The sequence below is a fragment of the Lissotriton vulgaris genome, chromosome 7 (genome assembly GCF_964263255.1).
Source record: "Lissotriton vulgaris chromosome 7, aLisVul1.2, whole genome shotgun sequence".
In the NCBI taxonomy this organism is placed as follows: domain Eukaryota; kingdom Metazoa; phylum Chordata; class Amphibia; order Caudata; family Salamandridae; genus Lissotriton; species Lissotriton vulgaris.
Window position 1 is genome coordinate 1,300,247,479 of NC_141695.1, and position 17,033 is coordinate 1,300,264,511.

Consider the following 17,033-nt stretch of genomic DNA (forward strand, 5'->3'; position numbering starts at 1 on the left):
TTTCAAAAGTAGGAAAGCACTTTGCACATTCAGAAATATTACTCAAATGCCCACAAAATAAAAAAAAAAAGTGCATTGCAAAAAGACGAGGAAAAACAAAGATGATGAAGCACAGGTGTACTAGGTCCATGGTCCAGGGAGGAGCTAACACAAGAAAGGAAGGGAATCCTACGGATGCTAAGCAATTGAAAGATTGCTAATGAGGGTGACGACGGAAACAACCAATGGTGTGCTGGGGGCGGGTTGTAAGCCCACTGAAATTTAAACAATACTTCTTGCAGCACAGCACAGCACATGCACTGTGTAGGTGAGACCTATAAAGCATTTGTGCAGTTGCAAATTCCAAAACACACTATTTGCAACTTTAAAACTACTTAGCCTCCTATTCCTGTGACCCTAGTAGACTTTGAAATGATCCTTAACCCAATTATTTCATTTCTGTTCGAAGCTAGACGTGCAAGGAGCTTTCATACACAAGAAAGGTTTTAAACTGTCTGTCAGTATCAGTACACTGGATTTAAGTTGCCTGTCCTTGAGGATAGCTGGCATAAACCCCACAGTCCCAGTGCACCATAGCATTGGATCACAGCGTCCTGGTGAACTCTTGCATTGTGAGTTGACTGCGGCAAAAAAAAGAAGTTTTGTACCATACCATTCATAAATACTATGGTGTACTATTTGCACTGAGCCTTTAGTAATCAAACTGTATAGCGCTCATTCGTCTTCAACTAATAACCCACAATGACAGTCAATAACCCATTTTGCCTGTGCGTGGTCGTCCCAGAGTAGAACCGATGCCCCCCAATTAGTCATGCGACTGCAACATCATACATTTTCTCTTCATAGAGCTATGCACTGCCCCAAGGTATGTGCATACTAAAGGCCCTTATCCATGTTTGAAAATGACATGAATGATGTCCTAAATGTTGCACCAATGTTTTCTGTGCACCTGTCATGTAGGAAGGGATTTTAGGATCCGGGACAGAACCATCTTGCTGGGTCCGCATGTCAGTATCTTGTACCATCTAATGGTTAAAACCATGCACGCTGCCATGAAAACACAGGCAGTCTTGCTACAAAATCCATAAATACTATTTGCAGCCGGGAAAAGAATGGGATCTGTGGATTACAATCCCTTCTCTTACCGCCCCTTCAGAAAGCTCTGTTTGGAGGATGCTTTTGCTCCAAATCATTTTTACTGCTGCCAAAAGCACTTAAGAATCAATTTTCCTATTTTAAATGTTAAAAGGCATATCAACTATATAAAGGTGGAAATCTGCCTCTACCTTCCGACGTGCATTCTTAGCTTTTCCATTGAGGATAGCATTGTCCGCAAGCAACATCATATTTCCTTCAGATAAACAAAGAGCAATCTTTGTACCAGCCTTTAATGTAGGGAAAGATTAATTCATACAAATGTAAAACGAATTATTTTGGACACCGACCCATTATCCTTCTTTGCAAGTTCAGGAGGTTTCTTTCAAAATGCACAAACGTGTAATCTGACTATAGGCCACGAATACCTTATTATATTTTCATGTATATCAAACATATGGCGAGAGAAGCATATATTTTCCGAGGTAATACATAGGGAATACCTTACAGGACTCTGAATAAGAGAAGCTTTTTCCCTCTCGTGTTCATCTTAGCTGAAGAGCACATTTTTAGCAGGTGAATCCGTGTGGCAGTCAAACGAGCTGTACCAATGGGTCTATATTCACCCTGAACCTTCATTATTGTGATGCTGAGGATGAACCATTTAACAATCGGTATTAAATTGCGAAGTGGTGTTAACTGACAAGCTAATGGATTCAACAGAAAAAAACAATTACATTTTAGCCGCTTGCAAAAATTAGGTTTACACCCAATGGAAAAGGAAAGAAAATCAAGAGTATGGGCTCAGTGTACTAACAGGGTAATGCTAACAAGAATAGCACATACAAGTCGGCAGGAACAGCTTTATGAGCTCTAAATAGGGACTGATTGCTTTGGTCACCATGTACAGATGGCCCAATTGCAGGAGGCGAGGCCAGTTGGGTCTTCTCAGCTCCTTGGCTCCCTGTAATCTGCATGGGAAAAGCTCCCAGCAAGCTCCCTTCCCGTACTCTGCCCAAGTGAAGGTAGCGAAACTGGTGTCATGAATGATGCATCAGAAACGCACAACGCTGGCCACACTGCAATCTGCATTCAATAAAAAAAGGCCTCATTTCTTAAGTCTGTGGAATGTAGAGACATATAAAAAGTGACGCACCAGCGGCGCAAGGGGCTTGTAAATAAGCCCCACAGAAGCAGCTCTTAGCTGACCATAGGTTGACAGAAGGCTGGTAAAGCACACGCTTGTCTGCAAGAATTTGTCGAAACCTCCAAAGAGGGCTTTGAAGCACAACCTGTAAGCACCTAATGTTGCTGTTAGAGCAGCAGGGAGGCAGGCCCTACTTTCAGGACTGTGGAAAGTTGACAGCTAGCCTATTTATATTTTCATACAGAGGACACAGGAAAGCATTTGCAGTGCAGGAGTATGTTCTGCGGAGTCTTCATTGGTTGCTTTGTCTGCATCGTTTGCTTCTATGAAGTTTCACATTTTTTTAATTCGGGGACAGCGTTTCTTTTGGCCTTGGATTTTGTGTGCATTCACTATATGGAGCTGCACTCTGGGGGCTAGATTTATCAAGGTCTTGCGTTGCCCTGGCGCCACGCAAAGGGGTGAAAGGGTGGCATAAAACCTAAGTGAGATGTATCAGGCCACGCAAGGCCACCCTGTGTGGCCTTGCACAGCTTGATAAATCTAGAATAACGCAAGGCAGCGCAAATCGCTGCCTTGCGTTACTCTGCTCCAGGGAGGCGTTCCATGGGTGGCGTGTGGGGATTCCTAAGCGTCCACCCATTGCTTCTGGCGCATTTCCAGATTTACCATTAGTGGTATACCTGGAAATGCATAAAAATGCTAAGTTTTCCCGGTTGAGGCGTAACGAGGAGAAATGTTTATTTCTCCTCGTTTTTTCCCTCCTCCTTAGTGTGTTGCATTCTGCAGCTCACAAAGAAAGAGGGGAATGCCTCTGAGGATTGTTGTTGTGCAGAAGGTGTCCCTTTCTGCACAAAAGCAATCCTGCCTACAACATAGGCACCCTTGAACCATGATGCAAGGGTGCCTGCGTGGGCACTAGGCTGCTGATTGCACGCCAGCACAGGCAGAGGACAGGATTGCCCCATCTCTTGATAGATATGGCGCATTTTTCCTCCCTCTTTCAAGCAGCACAACAAGATGTTGCGTTGTACTGTATAGGCATTTGATAAATATGGCCATAGGTGACTTTACCTTGCCAGACGGAGATGTCCCGCAATGCCACTTATCAAGTTCAGTGATAACTTTGAGCTATTACCAAATGTCCCCATTCTCTGTTATTCGATGACAATTTCATCCCCTTTCTGAAGTTTTTTATTAGTCACTCAAGTGATCTATTGTCCAGTACAGCTGAACAGTCTAGATGGCCATGGCTATCAAGCCAAGCCAATTTCACTTTTGAAAAATGTAAAATAAACAATCTTTGCTCTTTCTAGAGATTCTAGTAGGGAATTTTGAATCTCCAATATTGAAGGGACAGTATAATGTTCCCAAAATATTGAAGAACAAAATATCGAGCGGTAGGTGCACACTAAGGTAAGGGTTTACTATTCTTAATGCCACACCTATGTACCTTGAAGATATATATATATATATATATTATTGTGGTCAGTCTATGTGGAGCATAGTGATGAAAATGTTGTGAAACTTGCCTATCAATATTTTATCCTCTGATATTGTTTTAACGATTTTCTGTCCCATTGATATTTAGGTATTGATGTTCCCCGCATACACTCTTTCTAGCTCCTTAGGTCAATCTCAGTCATAGCCTAATAGTCGTTAGATATTACTATATTGCACCATTGATCTTCAAGTGACCCTAGCTATATTATCAATGTTACGTGCTATACAAAAATGTCAGCTGCTCAGGTATTATGTCTATCCATCCATCCATCCATCCATCCATCCATCCATCCATCCGCTCACTGATACTTTCATTCACAAACTTGTTGACCCTAGTCTTATATTTCACAAAACCCTTTTGTCGTTTAGGATGGCAGCATCTTAGGAGCTGTTGGAGCGTATGACTGGTCTGGAGGGATGTTCAAGTATACTGATGGTCAGCCGAGCAAGTTCATTAACACATCATCTACATCTAGAGAAATGCAGGATTCGTATCTTGGTAAGCATCTATGTTCTTCAGATGTAAAAAGTTGCCTTTGTCATATCTCTAATAGGTGACATTTTGCCATCTGGTGAATTGAGCTGCCAGCCTGGGCATCTGTCCCTAGTTTTATAAAGGGCAGGGTAGCTTTTCTGATTTAGATTTTAGGGCCCAATATCAGTGCCCCGATATCAAGCCTGGTCGGCCCCTTCTCCATAGTTACCAATACTAGGAGCACTGATAATTTCTGGAGATTAGAGCATATAATATTGGGCATTATAACGTGGTGTCCCTGAGGAATTTCCAGGAGGAATACTTTACCGATTCTGTTGTTATTCCTAATGTCTCCACACATTTTGTTTGAAATACTCTAAAAACACGGTGTTCCCACAGATATTGTAATTCAGAAGAAGCCTAGTAAGTGCCTTTAAAGAACACCCAGTGGGTTAACAAATGCCCCTGCAGCCTCTGCAGTGCGCCTCAGCACTGTAATCTGGCATGAGAGCTCCTAAGGGAATCCGAAGGGGGGCCCCTCCATGTAGTTTGCAGGGGGGCCCCCTCAAGTTTTGTTACGCCACTGAGCACCATCAAAATAACAACAACATTTTTATGGAGGCCCTTGAATGGGAAATTTAGTATTTGTTGTAAGAGAAATAACAGACTCAATGGGAGGCCCCATTCATTTTCTGTGAAAGACTATGGCGATGGCGGGCAGACCGCCACCGACAGGCCGACGGTGGTGGTCTGCCCACCATCCAGGGCATCGGTCTGACCATTTCAATGCAGCCAGTGGGACCGCAGAGGTCAAAGATCCTGGGGCACATGGGGGGCATACCTATCCCTGCAATGGAGGTGGTGTCTGCACAGGCACCACCATAGGGCTTAGGATGTCCGTTTCTAAATGCCTTTTCATGGCGATCCGACTGCCATGAAAAGGCAGAAGGAAACATTCTTTGGGGCCCCAAGGTGGTCCCCCATGGGGCACTGCTACGTGGTCCGGGGGCGCATGTAGAGTCCTACCACACATCTGTGCACCATGTGCCAGGCACCACATGGTGCCTGGTACACAGTGCATGGATGTGCAGAAAGTGCCTTTTACTACTGCAACTTGTGCTGCAGCCATTTTCCTGGGCCGCAGCGCAAACCGTAGTAGAAAAAGGCACTTTTGACCGCCTGCATGGTGGTCCTATCATAATAGGACAGGTGGGACCGCTAACTCATTAATCGTGGCAATGAGTCGGTCTCATGCTCGTGGCAATGGGGGTCGGACGCTCATCCGACCGCCATCGTAACCAGGCCCTATGGCTGTATTGTGAGCACTGTCCATTATAGAAATGGTGGTGGGTAAAATTAATCTCAGTTGATGGAAAGTATAAAGGTACAGCGTGTTCTCTGTTAAAAAAAAATTCGCTCGGGCGCTCAGCTTTTCTTTTACACATGTTAACTGAAGACTCATTTGAAGAACAGGATTTGCAGTTGGTACACTGACTGGCATGTGAATGGGTTTTGAGATGCAATTTATCCACTAATAGATGACATAGCAAAGTGTACTATCTCAGGGGGTCAGAAAATACATGTCCAAAGAATATTAAATAATCAGCTCACAATTTGCAACGCCAGTGAACGTTGTGAATGCTGGGACTGCAGACCACCATCTTTCCATTTGGTTTCCAAAAAAGAAATTAGTACGAAATAAAACACAGCCTTGGCAAATTAAATGGACAGTTACTGCTTTAAAAAAATAGTAAGTATGGGCGGAAAATCCGTTCCGCTCGCGGATTTTGCGGATTTTCGGTTAATTCGCAATCCGCGAGATTCGCGAATTTCCCGCAAAATCCGCGAGCGGAACGATTGGGTCAAAAGTTCAAGCTGACTTTTGTAACTCTTTTAGAATGGCACCTGCAAGCTGCCAGAGCCATTCAAAATAGTTACAAAAGTCAGCTTCAACAGGAAGCTCTAATAGATAAAGTAAAGCAGGTGCTTGAGCTCAAATTCAGTTACACAATCATTAATCACCCCAAACTTGGGGTGATTAATGATTGTGTAACTTAATTTGACCTTCAACTCGAACACCTGCTTTACTTTATCTATTAGTGCTTCCTGTTGAAGCTCTTTGTAGCTATTTTAGAATGGCGCTGGCAGCTTGCCGGCGCCATTCTAAGTGGGGCTGAGGGCAGAAGGGCACAAAAGTGGGACAGAGGGCAGAAGGGGACAAAAAATGCGTAGGGCAGAGGACAGAAGGGCACAGAAACGAGTGGTACAGAGGGCAGAAGGGCATAAAAAACGAGAGGGTGGCAGTGATTAACCAGGCAAAAAAAAAACCCGCGAACACGCAAAGCGCCCCGAAAACACCCGCGAACAATCAAAAATAAAAAAATCCGCAAATTCACACGAATTCGCGAATTTTGCAGATTGCAAGTTTGCAAATCCGCACATTCGCGGATCGCGAATTCCCAAAATTCGCCCATGCTTAATAAATAGGTTTGCCATTTAGGAATCCATCAGGAGAGCAGACAGTGCTTGATTACCAAAGAGGAAGCTGACAATTTGCTACAGCTGTTGTGGTTGCAAAATATTGCTATATCCTATTACGACTTCACACGCATAAAAAATATTTTCTTTATCATAAAAGTGGCTTTGTAGGTTTCATTACACGCGTACAGTCACAATCCATGTGATTTTGTGAATCCTAGGTATTGCTGCTGCCAAATAGTTTGGGGTATCAGGCCCTTAAAGTATTAGAAAAAGTGAAGATGAGTTTGTTTTGGTGTAGCCTCATTTCTTTGGGACTGTAAGCATAGGAGGCATTTCATCAAACAAATAATGATGTGACTCTACAAGTGTCCCGTCAACTGAGTTTTTAACCTCTTAAGAAATCACTTAACTGAATCAGGCACGATATTACATAGGATTTGTACAGGTATTAATACATTTTCAATGACTTGTAATATAATCTGAGGGAAGGCTTTTTATTTTTATTTAATTTGTAGCTATCTTATAATCAACTTACTAATGGGGTGTGTGTTGCGCCTTACTTGGTCCCATTATTACATATTTTGCATTAATTACTTGAGAGTGACCTTGTGAAACAAGTTGCTCTGACCCGGGCTTTGTAAAACCCGTTTTTTACCCACTGGTTTTTAATTAATTGTATTGTATCAAGAAAGATGATTTACTGTTTTTATGTATACTTTTATGATCTATGTTTCTAATTCAGATGGGATAAAGTTTGTCAAGTCAAGAGTCTATGTAATGATTACCTAAACGTCATTTTTCAGTTGAAGGTTTGAGTACTTACTGTAGTTACTATTTCATAAAGATGTTTATAGCCAGTGTTAACACACATTTAGTAAATCAAGGTGGTGTTGTGATGGCGTTAGAAATGAAGAGCAGAGCTGTGGCCTTTCTTCCGTAGATGATGGAAGTGATGTACCAAGTTGTATGTTAGGAGGCCTCACACTCTCCAGTGATTGCCAAACGGGTAGATATTCTCAAGTTATACAGTGAGGCTCCGGAAAAGAGAAATGAAGAATTTCCCTTTCAATTATAAAATGTGAAGGGGAAGTTTGAACATTGCCCACTGGAGAATAAAGGGGCTAGATGTATCATTATAACTGGTTGCCATTTGTGACCAGCACTTTTATGACTTGTGCTTACATTTGTGAACCAATGGACTAATAGGTCAGTTTGAAAAATTCTTAATGGGATAGATCGCAATTCAGCCTACCTAATTAATATTCATTAGGTAGGGCACACATTGTGACTCCCTCTGACTAGAAACAAGCACAGGAATGGGGGTCTGCAAAGATGAACAAATCCCCAGGCCTGTGATTACATTGAAATATGTTTCTTAAAGCAACCCTATCTCTCTAAAGAAAATGGATTGCAAACCACTGAATTATATGTTACAGAAGCACAATTTGAAAGGGATGCCACTACATGCCCCTTCTAAATTGCAATGCTGTACCATTTGGAATCCCATTTTAGGAGCTAGTATAGTGGGATTCATATAAAGGGGAAAATATTTTGTGACTGTAAGCACTTTGATTGTGTGAATGACATTTGAGAGTGCAAAATAGGTTGGGACAACAGGGCCCTAGATTGCGGTGGCAAATGCAAAAAAGAACAATTGATGGACTGAATGCTGAACAATGTCAAACACCCACCTCCGGTCAGAGATCTGGGACTAAATCCAACGTTTTTTGCTCACAATGCCACTCCAGTTTGGACCCAGCCAGATGCGAATCAGTCTTGACCCTGCTCTCCATGGGAACAGTCCAGCCCAAACTGCCAGACAACATCATCCCTGTACTGGAAACAAGCATCCTAGGACCAGTTTTGAGGTATCAGCCCTCATCAGCCATGATGGCTTGACTACAGTATCATGGCAGGCACGTGACCCATGTCTGGGCAAACATGACCCACTAAGGGCAAGATATGGAAAAAGAAAAGTTGATGGACAGAATGCTTAACAATGCCAAACACTTACAGATCCGGGCCTAAATACATCTTTTTTGTGCTCACCACACCATTCTTGATTGAAACAAGCCATATGCAAATCAGTCTTGACCCTGCTCCCCATTGGAACAGTCCAGCCCAAACTAGCAGGCCATGTCCTCCATGGACCAGACACAAGCATTGTAGGCCCAGTTTCAGGATATCATACCTAGCTTGACTCTGGTTGCATGGCAAGCATGGGACCCCATACCCGTCCACTTAGGGCAACAAATGGAAAAAGAACAGATGACGGATGGAATGATGAACAATGTCAAACACATGAGTGAGTGTTTGACATTGTACCACATTCTGTCCATCAATTGTTCTTTTTGTATTTGACACCCCAAGTGTTACAGGGATGCTTGTTTCTGGTCCAGGAATGACCTGGCTAGTCAGTTCCGGCTGGACTGTTCCCAGGGGGAGCAAGGCCAAGACTGATTTGCATATGGCTGGGTCACAAATGGGTTGGTGTGGTGAGCAAAAGAAGTTGGACTTAGGCCCAGATCTTTGTATGGGGTAAGTGTTTGACTTTGTTCAGCATTCCATCCATCAATTGATATTTTTGCTTTTGTCACCCCAAGTGGGACAGGGATGCCCGGACGTGAGTCACCTGCTCACCATCTGACTGGATGCAAGCAAGCTTCCCTGCCTGATGAGGGGTGATACCCTAACACCAATCCTACGATGCTTGTTCCTGGTCCAGGGAGGACTAGACCTAGCAGCTTTGGCTGGACTATTCCCACGGAGAGCAGCTTCAAGAAGGATTTGTATACCGCTCTATCCAAACTGTGGTGGCTTGGTGAGCAGAAAACCGATTGATTTAGGCCAAGGTCTCTGTACTGGGGGTGAGTGACATTGTTCAGCATTCCATCCAGCAAAATGCAGGCCCTAGCATACTGGATCCAATTCTCAGGATGTGGGGCACTTACACCAAAATGATTGTGCTGGCATTTTGGAGTTGATTTGTGACCTATGGGTTACCTTTGTTATAAGGTAGCATCAATGGCGGCAAAATTCTGGTACTGGAATATTATACATCATTTTTACATAATGGGGTGGTATGTGTATGGTGACTGTGGCAAAATCAGGGCCGGACTGGGAACCAAAACTGGCCCCTGCAAACTGCTTGACCGGCTCCCCTGGGGGGAGGGGTGTGCGGCCGAGCTGTTTGCTAGGGCCAGTTTTGGCCAATTTTGTTACGGGGTGCCGATATTACTGGACCCCGGGAACAAAAACGGAGCCCAAAACCAGCTCCCCCACCATGGCAACCCACCGGGGGTAACGCCTGGTGCCCGCAACCGCCATTCCGGCCCTGGAGAGAATGGTGGAGATGGCACACAAGAGGTACTTCCTAACATACGGGGGGTGACCCATGGACAATCTTGATTTTTAACAGGTTTTTGTGAAAACTGGGACTCAATGTGCTATTTGGCCCCAGGTTGTTTTAGGCAAGTATTAAGCCTCACTCCTTTCACAGATCACCCTCTGCCACTGGGTGTGTTTGCTAGGGCTAGGCCTTTTCAATTAATAAATCAGTAGGACTATAACTGTATTAACTTGGGTCAAGAATAATGTTACCACTAACGCAATGATTTTTTATTTTGAACGCGTTCAATTAATTGGCTTTCTGGTGATTCAGATTTCTGTTGCCAAAGAGCCTAACAATTGAACCAAGAACCCCCATAATTCTGCCCTAATTTCTTTTGCCTTAGGATATTCCATTCAGCTGGTAAAGCAGGGTGGCACGAACCGCTATGTTATTGGAGCTCCCAGGTATAACCACCAGGGGAGAGTGCTGGTGTTCAGTCCTGGTTCCGGAGGGGGACAGTGGCAGCAGACTGCGGATATTAAAGGCGAGCAGGTAATTATTCAATTGGTTGATCCTTTCTCAGACACATGAATGATTTGTTGACTCTCAGAAATTAGAGGTGGAGTTGAGTGCAGTGAGTAGATTGAGGGAACACCCATCTACCATCACATCAATTACATATGTCATACCCACCCATTGGCTGCATGTAGACTTTACAGCCATAAAGGCATAAATGCATTGAGGCATAAAGCCTCAATTTCTTCAGAAGCACAACAAACGAGTCTTAAAAAGCCATGTCAGAATGGAGCACCAACGCCTATCTATTCTGACAGTTCCACATGTATCAGAGCAGAGGAAGCAAACACTCATTTAGGTTCCATAAGAACATCACTTTTTAGTATGACTTCCAGGTGTAGCATTATGCACAAATAACTAGTGACTTGACTGTGCTAACAGTATTACAGCATCATTTTATGTTTTTCACATTTATTTGCGGTGCACAGTGGTGGGAATGTGTAGAAAATACATGTACAGCAAATATATGCTTCATATTGTAAAGAATAGGATCTTTTTGCATGATCATCCCCCAAGTCTTTGAACTGAGGCTGCTGGTTTTCAGACTCTGAAGTACACTGGGCCCTGCTGACCAGGCCCCAGCGCATGCTCTCTGACCCCTCAAAGTGTTTGTGCATTGGCTAATACCAGATTGACATAAGGCATATAAAGTGATGTGGTACAAGGTGTCCCTAGGACATGTAAGTTACATGCCATTAGTGCGCTGCAACACTGATTGTGCCAAGTCTGCTGTGACAAAGTGAAACATGGCTCTAGGTTTGCCATCTCAGCCTATTCAGTCAGCATTTAAAGTGACAGCTCAACTGGCAAAGTAAACCTTTTCACAAGATCCAATCCTGCCAATATATTATTTATAAGTCACCCTTAGAGAAGACCTTAGAAGCGATAAGGCAGGCTACTAAACATTAAAAAGAATGGAAATGTTTATTTTCTGTTTTACGTGTCCGGACAGCTTGCAATTATAATATGGCCGGGATGCCCGCCACCCCCTCCCAACACCTATCCCCAAGGATGGGAAGTCGGACACTGGTTGAACTTTTGGAAGGTGGGAGGGAGTCACCCTCCCGGCCGTATTTATTAAAATATGAAACAAAATTTAAAACATTAAATAAAAGTTTCATCATTATGCATTATGTACAATTTTACATTTATTACATTCCGATGTAGACATGTACTTTTGGCTAACCTTAACATATCTCTAATACAAAGGTTTCCTAGCCGAGTCTAACATCCTGCAACTGCATCATACATTCTAAATTAAAATTGTACATCCTAGCATTAAGGGCCAACGGCAAGGTCTTAACTGGTGTCAGATCCCTACTACCAGACTCTCGCCCTCACGGTGTGAGCGGCGCATGCGCAGAGGACTCTACCCTCATCGCCAACTGTAACTTCCCTTGTCGTGGTGGGGGCCCTCTTACTACTCGACGCCATCTTAAAGGTCGTCCGAGTTCCCATGTGAGGTATCTGTAGGAAGGGCAGCGTGGACTCCCCCCCCATCCCCACACTCTCTATCCGCCGTCGCGGATATCCGCCCCCCGGGAAATTAGCAGGAGGGGCATCTAACCGCCTCCCCCCCTTTGGGAGGGGCCTATGGCCGTCTCCCCTTAGGGGACCCATCCTTAGTGGGTACCGCCTCCCCGTGGGAGGGGCCAATGGCCGCCTCCCCTCGGGCGCTCCCATCCATTCTGGGTGGCGCCCCCCTCTAGGGACCTTGAAATTACTGCTCACCGATCATGACCTTACCGCCCGACCAAAATAAATACGACATTTGTTTACCTACTAAGGAAAGAAAATTCTGACATAGCCTTGATGTATCATCAACTGCTCTCTCCTTTAAAACAGCTCCTGCAATGCAAAAGTCAAATACTTCTAGACATTCCTTTATTCTTTACTCAATTGAAAAACAGTCTCTACCTTTATTACTTCAACAAGACTTTATTCACACAAACATCTGCCATAAGGGGCTGGTGGGTGGGTCAAAAATGGCTGCTTGTTCCGTCGAGGGCTCACGAGCAACGAGTGGGTGCAGCCTTCAGAGCCGAGGAACAAGAGGTTGCTTCTTCGGATTCCCGCTCTATTTATTCTTCTGCGGGAGGGCGTGTACCCTCGTCCTGTACGCCTACGGGCGTGGTCTTCTATGGAGGTGTCTAGGACAACCCCTCTTGAGCGGGAGAAGGCGCGCCCCGGCTACGCCACTTCGGGCATACCAGCCGGCCCACGCCCCCCGCCCAAAATGGTTTCCCGGGGGGATCGGGGCACCCAACCATACGTTCGGGGGGACCGAGTGGTCGCCCCTTTCCATATGGCCGGGATGCCCGCCACCCCCTCCCAACACCTATCCCCAAGGATGGGAAGTCGGACACTGGTTGAACTTTTGGAAGGCGGGAGGGAGTCACCCTTCCGGCCGTATTTATTAAAATATGAAACAAAATTTAAAACATTAAATAAAAGTTTCATCATTATGCATTATGTACAATTTTACATTTATTACATTCCGATGTAGACATGTACTTTTGGCTAACCTTAACAGATCTCTAATACAAAGGTTTCCTAGCCGAGTCTAACATCCTGCAACTGCATCATACATTCTAAATTAAAATTGTACATCCTAGCATTAGGGGCCAACGGCAAGGTCTTAACCGGTGTCAGATCCATACTACCAGACTCTCGCCCTCACGGTGTGAGCGGCGCATGCGCAGAGGACTCTACCCTCATCGCCAACTGTAACTTCCCTTGTCGTGGTGGGGGCCCTCTTACTACTCGACGCCATCTTAAAGGTCGTCCGAGTTCCCATGTGAGGTATCTGTAGGAAGGGCAGCGTGGACTCCCCCCCATCCCCACACTCTCTATCCGCCATCGCGGATATCCGGCCCCCGGGAAATTAGCAGGAGGGGCATCTAACTGCCTCCCCCCCTTTGGGAGGGGCCTATGGCCGTCTCCCCTTAGGCGACCCATCCTTAGTGGGTGCCGCCTCCCCGTGGGAGGGGCCAATGGCCGCCTCCCCTCGGGCGCTCCCATCCATTCTGGGTGGCGCCCCCCTCTAGGGACCTTGAAATTACTGCTCACCGATCATGACCTTACCGCCACAGACCGGATAGTTGACCGACTATCCGGTCCCCCCACATCCTCCTAAAGGTCATGCTTCCTCAAACCCCTTAGCCATGCTATGAAGTCTCCTATGAGTAAGTCATTCCCCTCCCTGGACAGGTGAACACCATCGTTCAGATACATTTGATCACCCCGAATACAGCCATGAGGAATGCTATGCAACTGCGCAGAGCGGAACAACTTACCAATCTTATTATTGACACGTTTCACTGAACGGTTCAGTGCTGATACCGATAGGCCCCCCCGCCACACTTTCCTCGGAATCATGTGGGACCAGGCAATCGTGCACCCCGGGACTCTCTTAGCCAACCAGCTAACAGCCGACAAAATGTATTCCAATAACACCCGTCTACCCAGTGTCACCAAGTCGTTGCCCCCCAGGTGTACTATGACTATAGATGGCGGTGACCTCTGCCGCCCTAACAAGCCCTCAAAATATGATTCGAATTGGTCAAAACAGAGCCCGCCCTTCCCATGGAAGGCCACTCTGCACCCGTATTCCCCAGGTGCGTGAATCGCGTCACCTGCTTTGAATACGTCCCCGGCACGCCTCACGTATGAGTGGCCCACGACCCATACCATCCTCTCTCCAGTCGGTGGTCCTTGACCGCTGGCCTCACAATGGTGGGTCGACTTCAAATTCCGCCCCGCGTGACAGGCTCGCGAAACTGCAAGAAAACAAAAGACAAGAAGCATAAGTGAATGTCAGTTGATTTCTACAACATGTGCAATCGCACATACCTCTTGAAGCAATTCGAGGACCAACGGCCCAACTGTTTCACTTCCTCCGCACTCTGACCCCTGGCTGTAGCCTCAGTAGCAGCCCCTATCTTAAAGGAGTGGGTCCCAAAATCGCACGGGTCCATGCCCGCGGCAGCGATTGATAGTGCCAGCACCCTCTGAAACTGAAATCTCGTCAGTGGGGTGCCATCCTCGTGCCGAAGCAAACTCCCCCCCCATGCAGCTGCCCGTAGCGCCAAATAGTCTTCTACGCATTTCAACGGGCAGATGGGGGACCCTCGCGCGTGCTGCACGATCACACTATTTCCCATAGCCCCAGGGTCAGTCTTGGACCTGGCTATCGAGATTACCATCGAATCACCCCTTATTTGGACGTGATCCCTGCACAGGCCTCCCTCCATATCTTTCTTGTTCCTTGCGACCAGTTCGCTCACCCGCATAGCCCCATGGAATGCCAATGCGAAAGCTGCCCGGAACAACACTGCTTCAAAATGGGAGGAACACATCTCATCCAGCTTTGCTAAAAGCAGAGACAGCCTGTCCAGGCCAATCTGGCGCCTTGTGTCTTGCTTGCGACCCTCGAGGCGCTGCCAGCCGCGAAGGGCTCTCTTAACCAAACAGGAACCCGTCGGGTCTTTTATGCCCTGCACCTGGGCCATGAATGAAATGGCCGCTCTATGCCTACAGGCCGTTGCCGCTGATCGGCCCTCCATGTGCAGTGCTACCAGGAACCCCAGGAAGGATTCCTCCTGACCCCAGTTCTGACTCCCTGTGGGACCCAAAAACGTGCAATAGGAACGAAACGCTCCTTCGTATGCCTTCCGTGTCCTGGGGGCTAAGCTCGCTGCCACGAGGTCCTGTAATCCTGGGCACCGACGAGCCATAGTGCTTCGGGGAATGGGGCTGCCTCTAGGTCCGCTGTGGGTAAATAACCCCTGAATGCCTGCATATGTGAACGAGAGAGCGCATCAGCAGCATGATTCTGTACGCCTGGCACATGTTTTGCCCTGAACTGTACATTCAACCTCATGCAAAGTAACACAATTTCTTTCAATACTCTCAAGATCCATTTGCAGCGTGCTGCCTGTTGGTTAATACATTCGACAACAGTCATATTATCCGACCAAAACACCACTGAGCGGTCCCTGAAGTCGCCAGGCCATGCCATCAGAGCGACCCAAATGGGGAATAACTCCAAGAACCCAATGTTACTTGTGAGACCGTTGGAATGCCACCACGTCGGCCATGTCTGTGCCGACCATCGGTTACCTAAGATGGCGCCAAATCCCACGCTCCCCGCTGCGTCAGTCCATAGACCTAGTTCATCCGAAGACACTGGCGGGGAGTTCCACATGACTCGACCGTTGAAGTCCGCCAGAAATGCCAACCAAATGCGCATGTCCTGGCGAACCTCTGCCGACAGTCTCGTACGGTGGTGACCCTCCTTAAGACCAACCATAGCTTGCGCAATAGAGCGCGAGAAGGGGCAGGCCATAGGCATTACCCTCAAAGCAAAATTAAGCTGACCCACTGTTTGTTGTAGCTGGTGCAAGGTTACTTTCTCCCTGCCAAGGCATTGCGTCAAGGAAACCCTAAACTTGGTCACCTTGTCCATCGGTAAACGGAAACACCCCTCCACAGAATCGAGCTCAATACCCAGAAACTCCAGTGAAGTAGATGGCCCCACCGTCTTACCTGGTGCCAACGGGACTCCAAACTCCTTCATGAGGATGCAGAAGTCGTACAGCGCCTGCGAACAGCTCGTATCACCGGCTGCCCCCAAGAACAGGAAGTCATCCAGATAATGCATAACATGTCTATGCCCTGTGAACTCGGTGAATGCCCATTCCAAAAAACAGCTAAACATTTCAAAATAAGCACAAGAAATGGAGCAACCCATAGGCATGCATCTATCCATGTAATAACTTCCCTGAAATGCGAAACCTAGCAAGCGCTGATCCTGTGGGTGCACCGGAAGCACCCGGAACGCCGATTCGATATCTGATTTCGCCATCAGCGCCCCGGGGCCTAGGTGGTTTAACATGGTCACGGCATCATCGAACGATGCATACCGTACTGTACAAACTTCTGGGTCAATAGCATCATTTACCGAGGAACCCCTTGGGGCAGAGAGGTTATGTATGAGTCTAAACTCTCCTGGATCTTTCTTCGGGACAACCCCCAACGGGGAACAGATAAACTCCGCCACCGGCGGGCGGTGAAAAGGCCCTGCTACACGCCCCAAATTGACTTCTTTTGCTATTTTTGCCTCTGCCACACCTGGGTTGTGCAGTACCGATAACTGGTTTTTACAAAAGGAGTCCCCCCGAAAATCCCCCGCCGGGATGTGGAAGCCTTGTAAGAATCCCTTCCTCAACACCCCAGCGGAGACATGATCAGGGTATTTGCTTAACCAAGGAGTCATAGCCATGAGATCAACGGGTGTGGGCAATCGGGTACAATGGTCCAACTCACTCCTGCTTAGACCCCCCTTTTCCTCCCGTCCCGCTATTCTTTGATCTACATGAACTTTCCGGATGTGAGGAATTCCCACAGCCGGCACACACATGCTT

At 46.5% G+C, this 17,033-nt stretch overlaps 1 protein-coding gene across 1 annotated transcript in view; it reads left to right on the forward strand.

The window, feature by feature from the left end:
- LOC147703538 (integrin alpha-M-like) overlaps positions 1 to 17,033 on the forward strand; it is a 509,428-nt gene that overhangs the window by 261,015 nt on the left and 231,380 nt on the right. The window contains exons 11-12 of the mRNA XM_086931904.1: positions 4,115 to 4,244; positions 10,436 to 10,584. Coding sequence (XP_086788030.1) covers positions 4,115 to 4,244; positions 10,436 to 10,584 — 279 coding nt within the window. The remainder of the gene's footprint in view (positions 1 to 4,114; positions 4,245 to 10,435; positions 10,585 to 17,033) is intronic.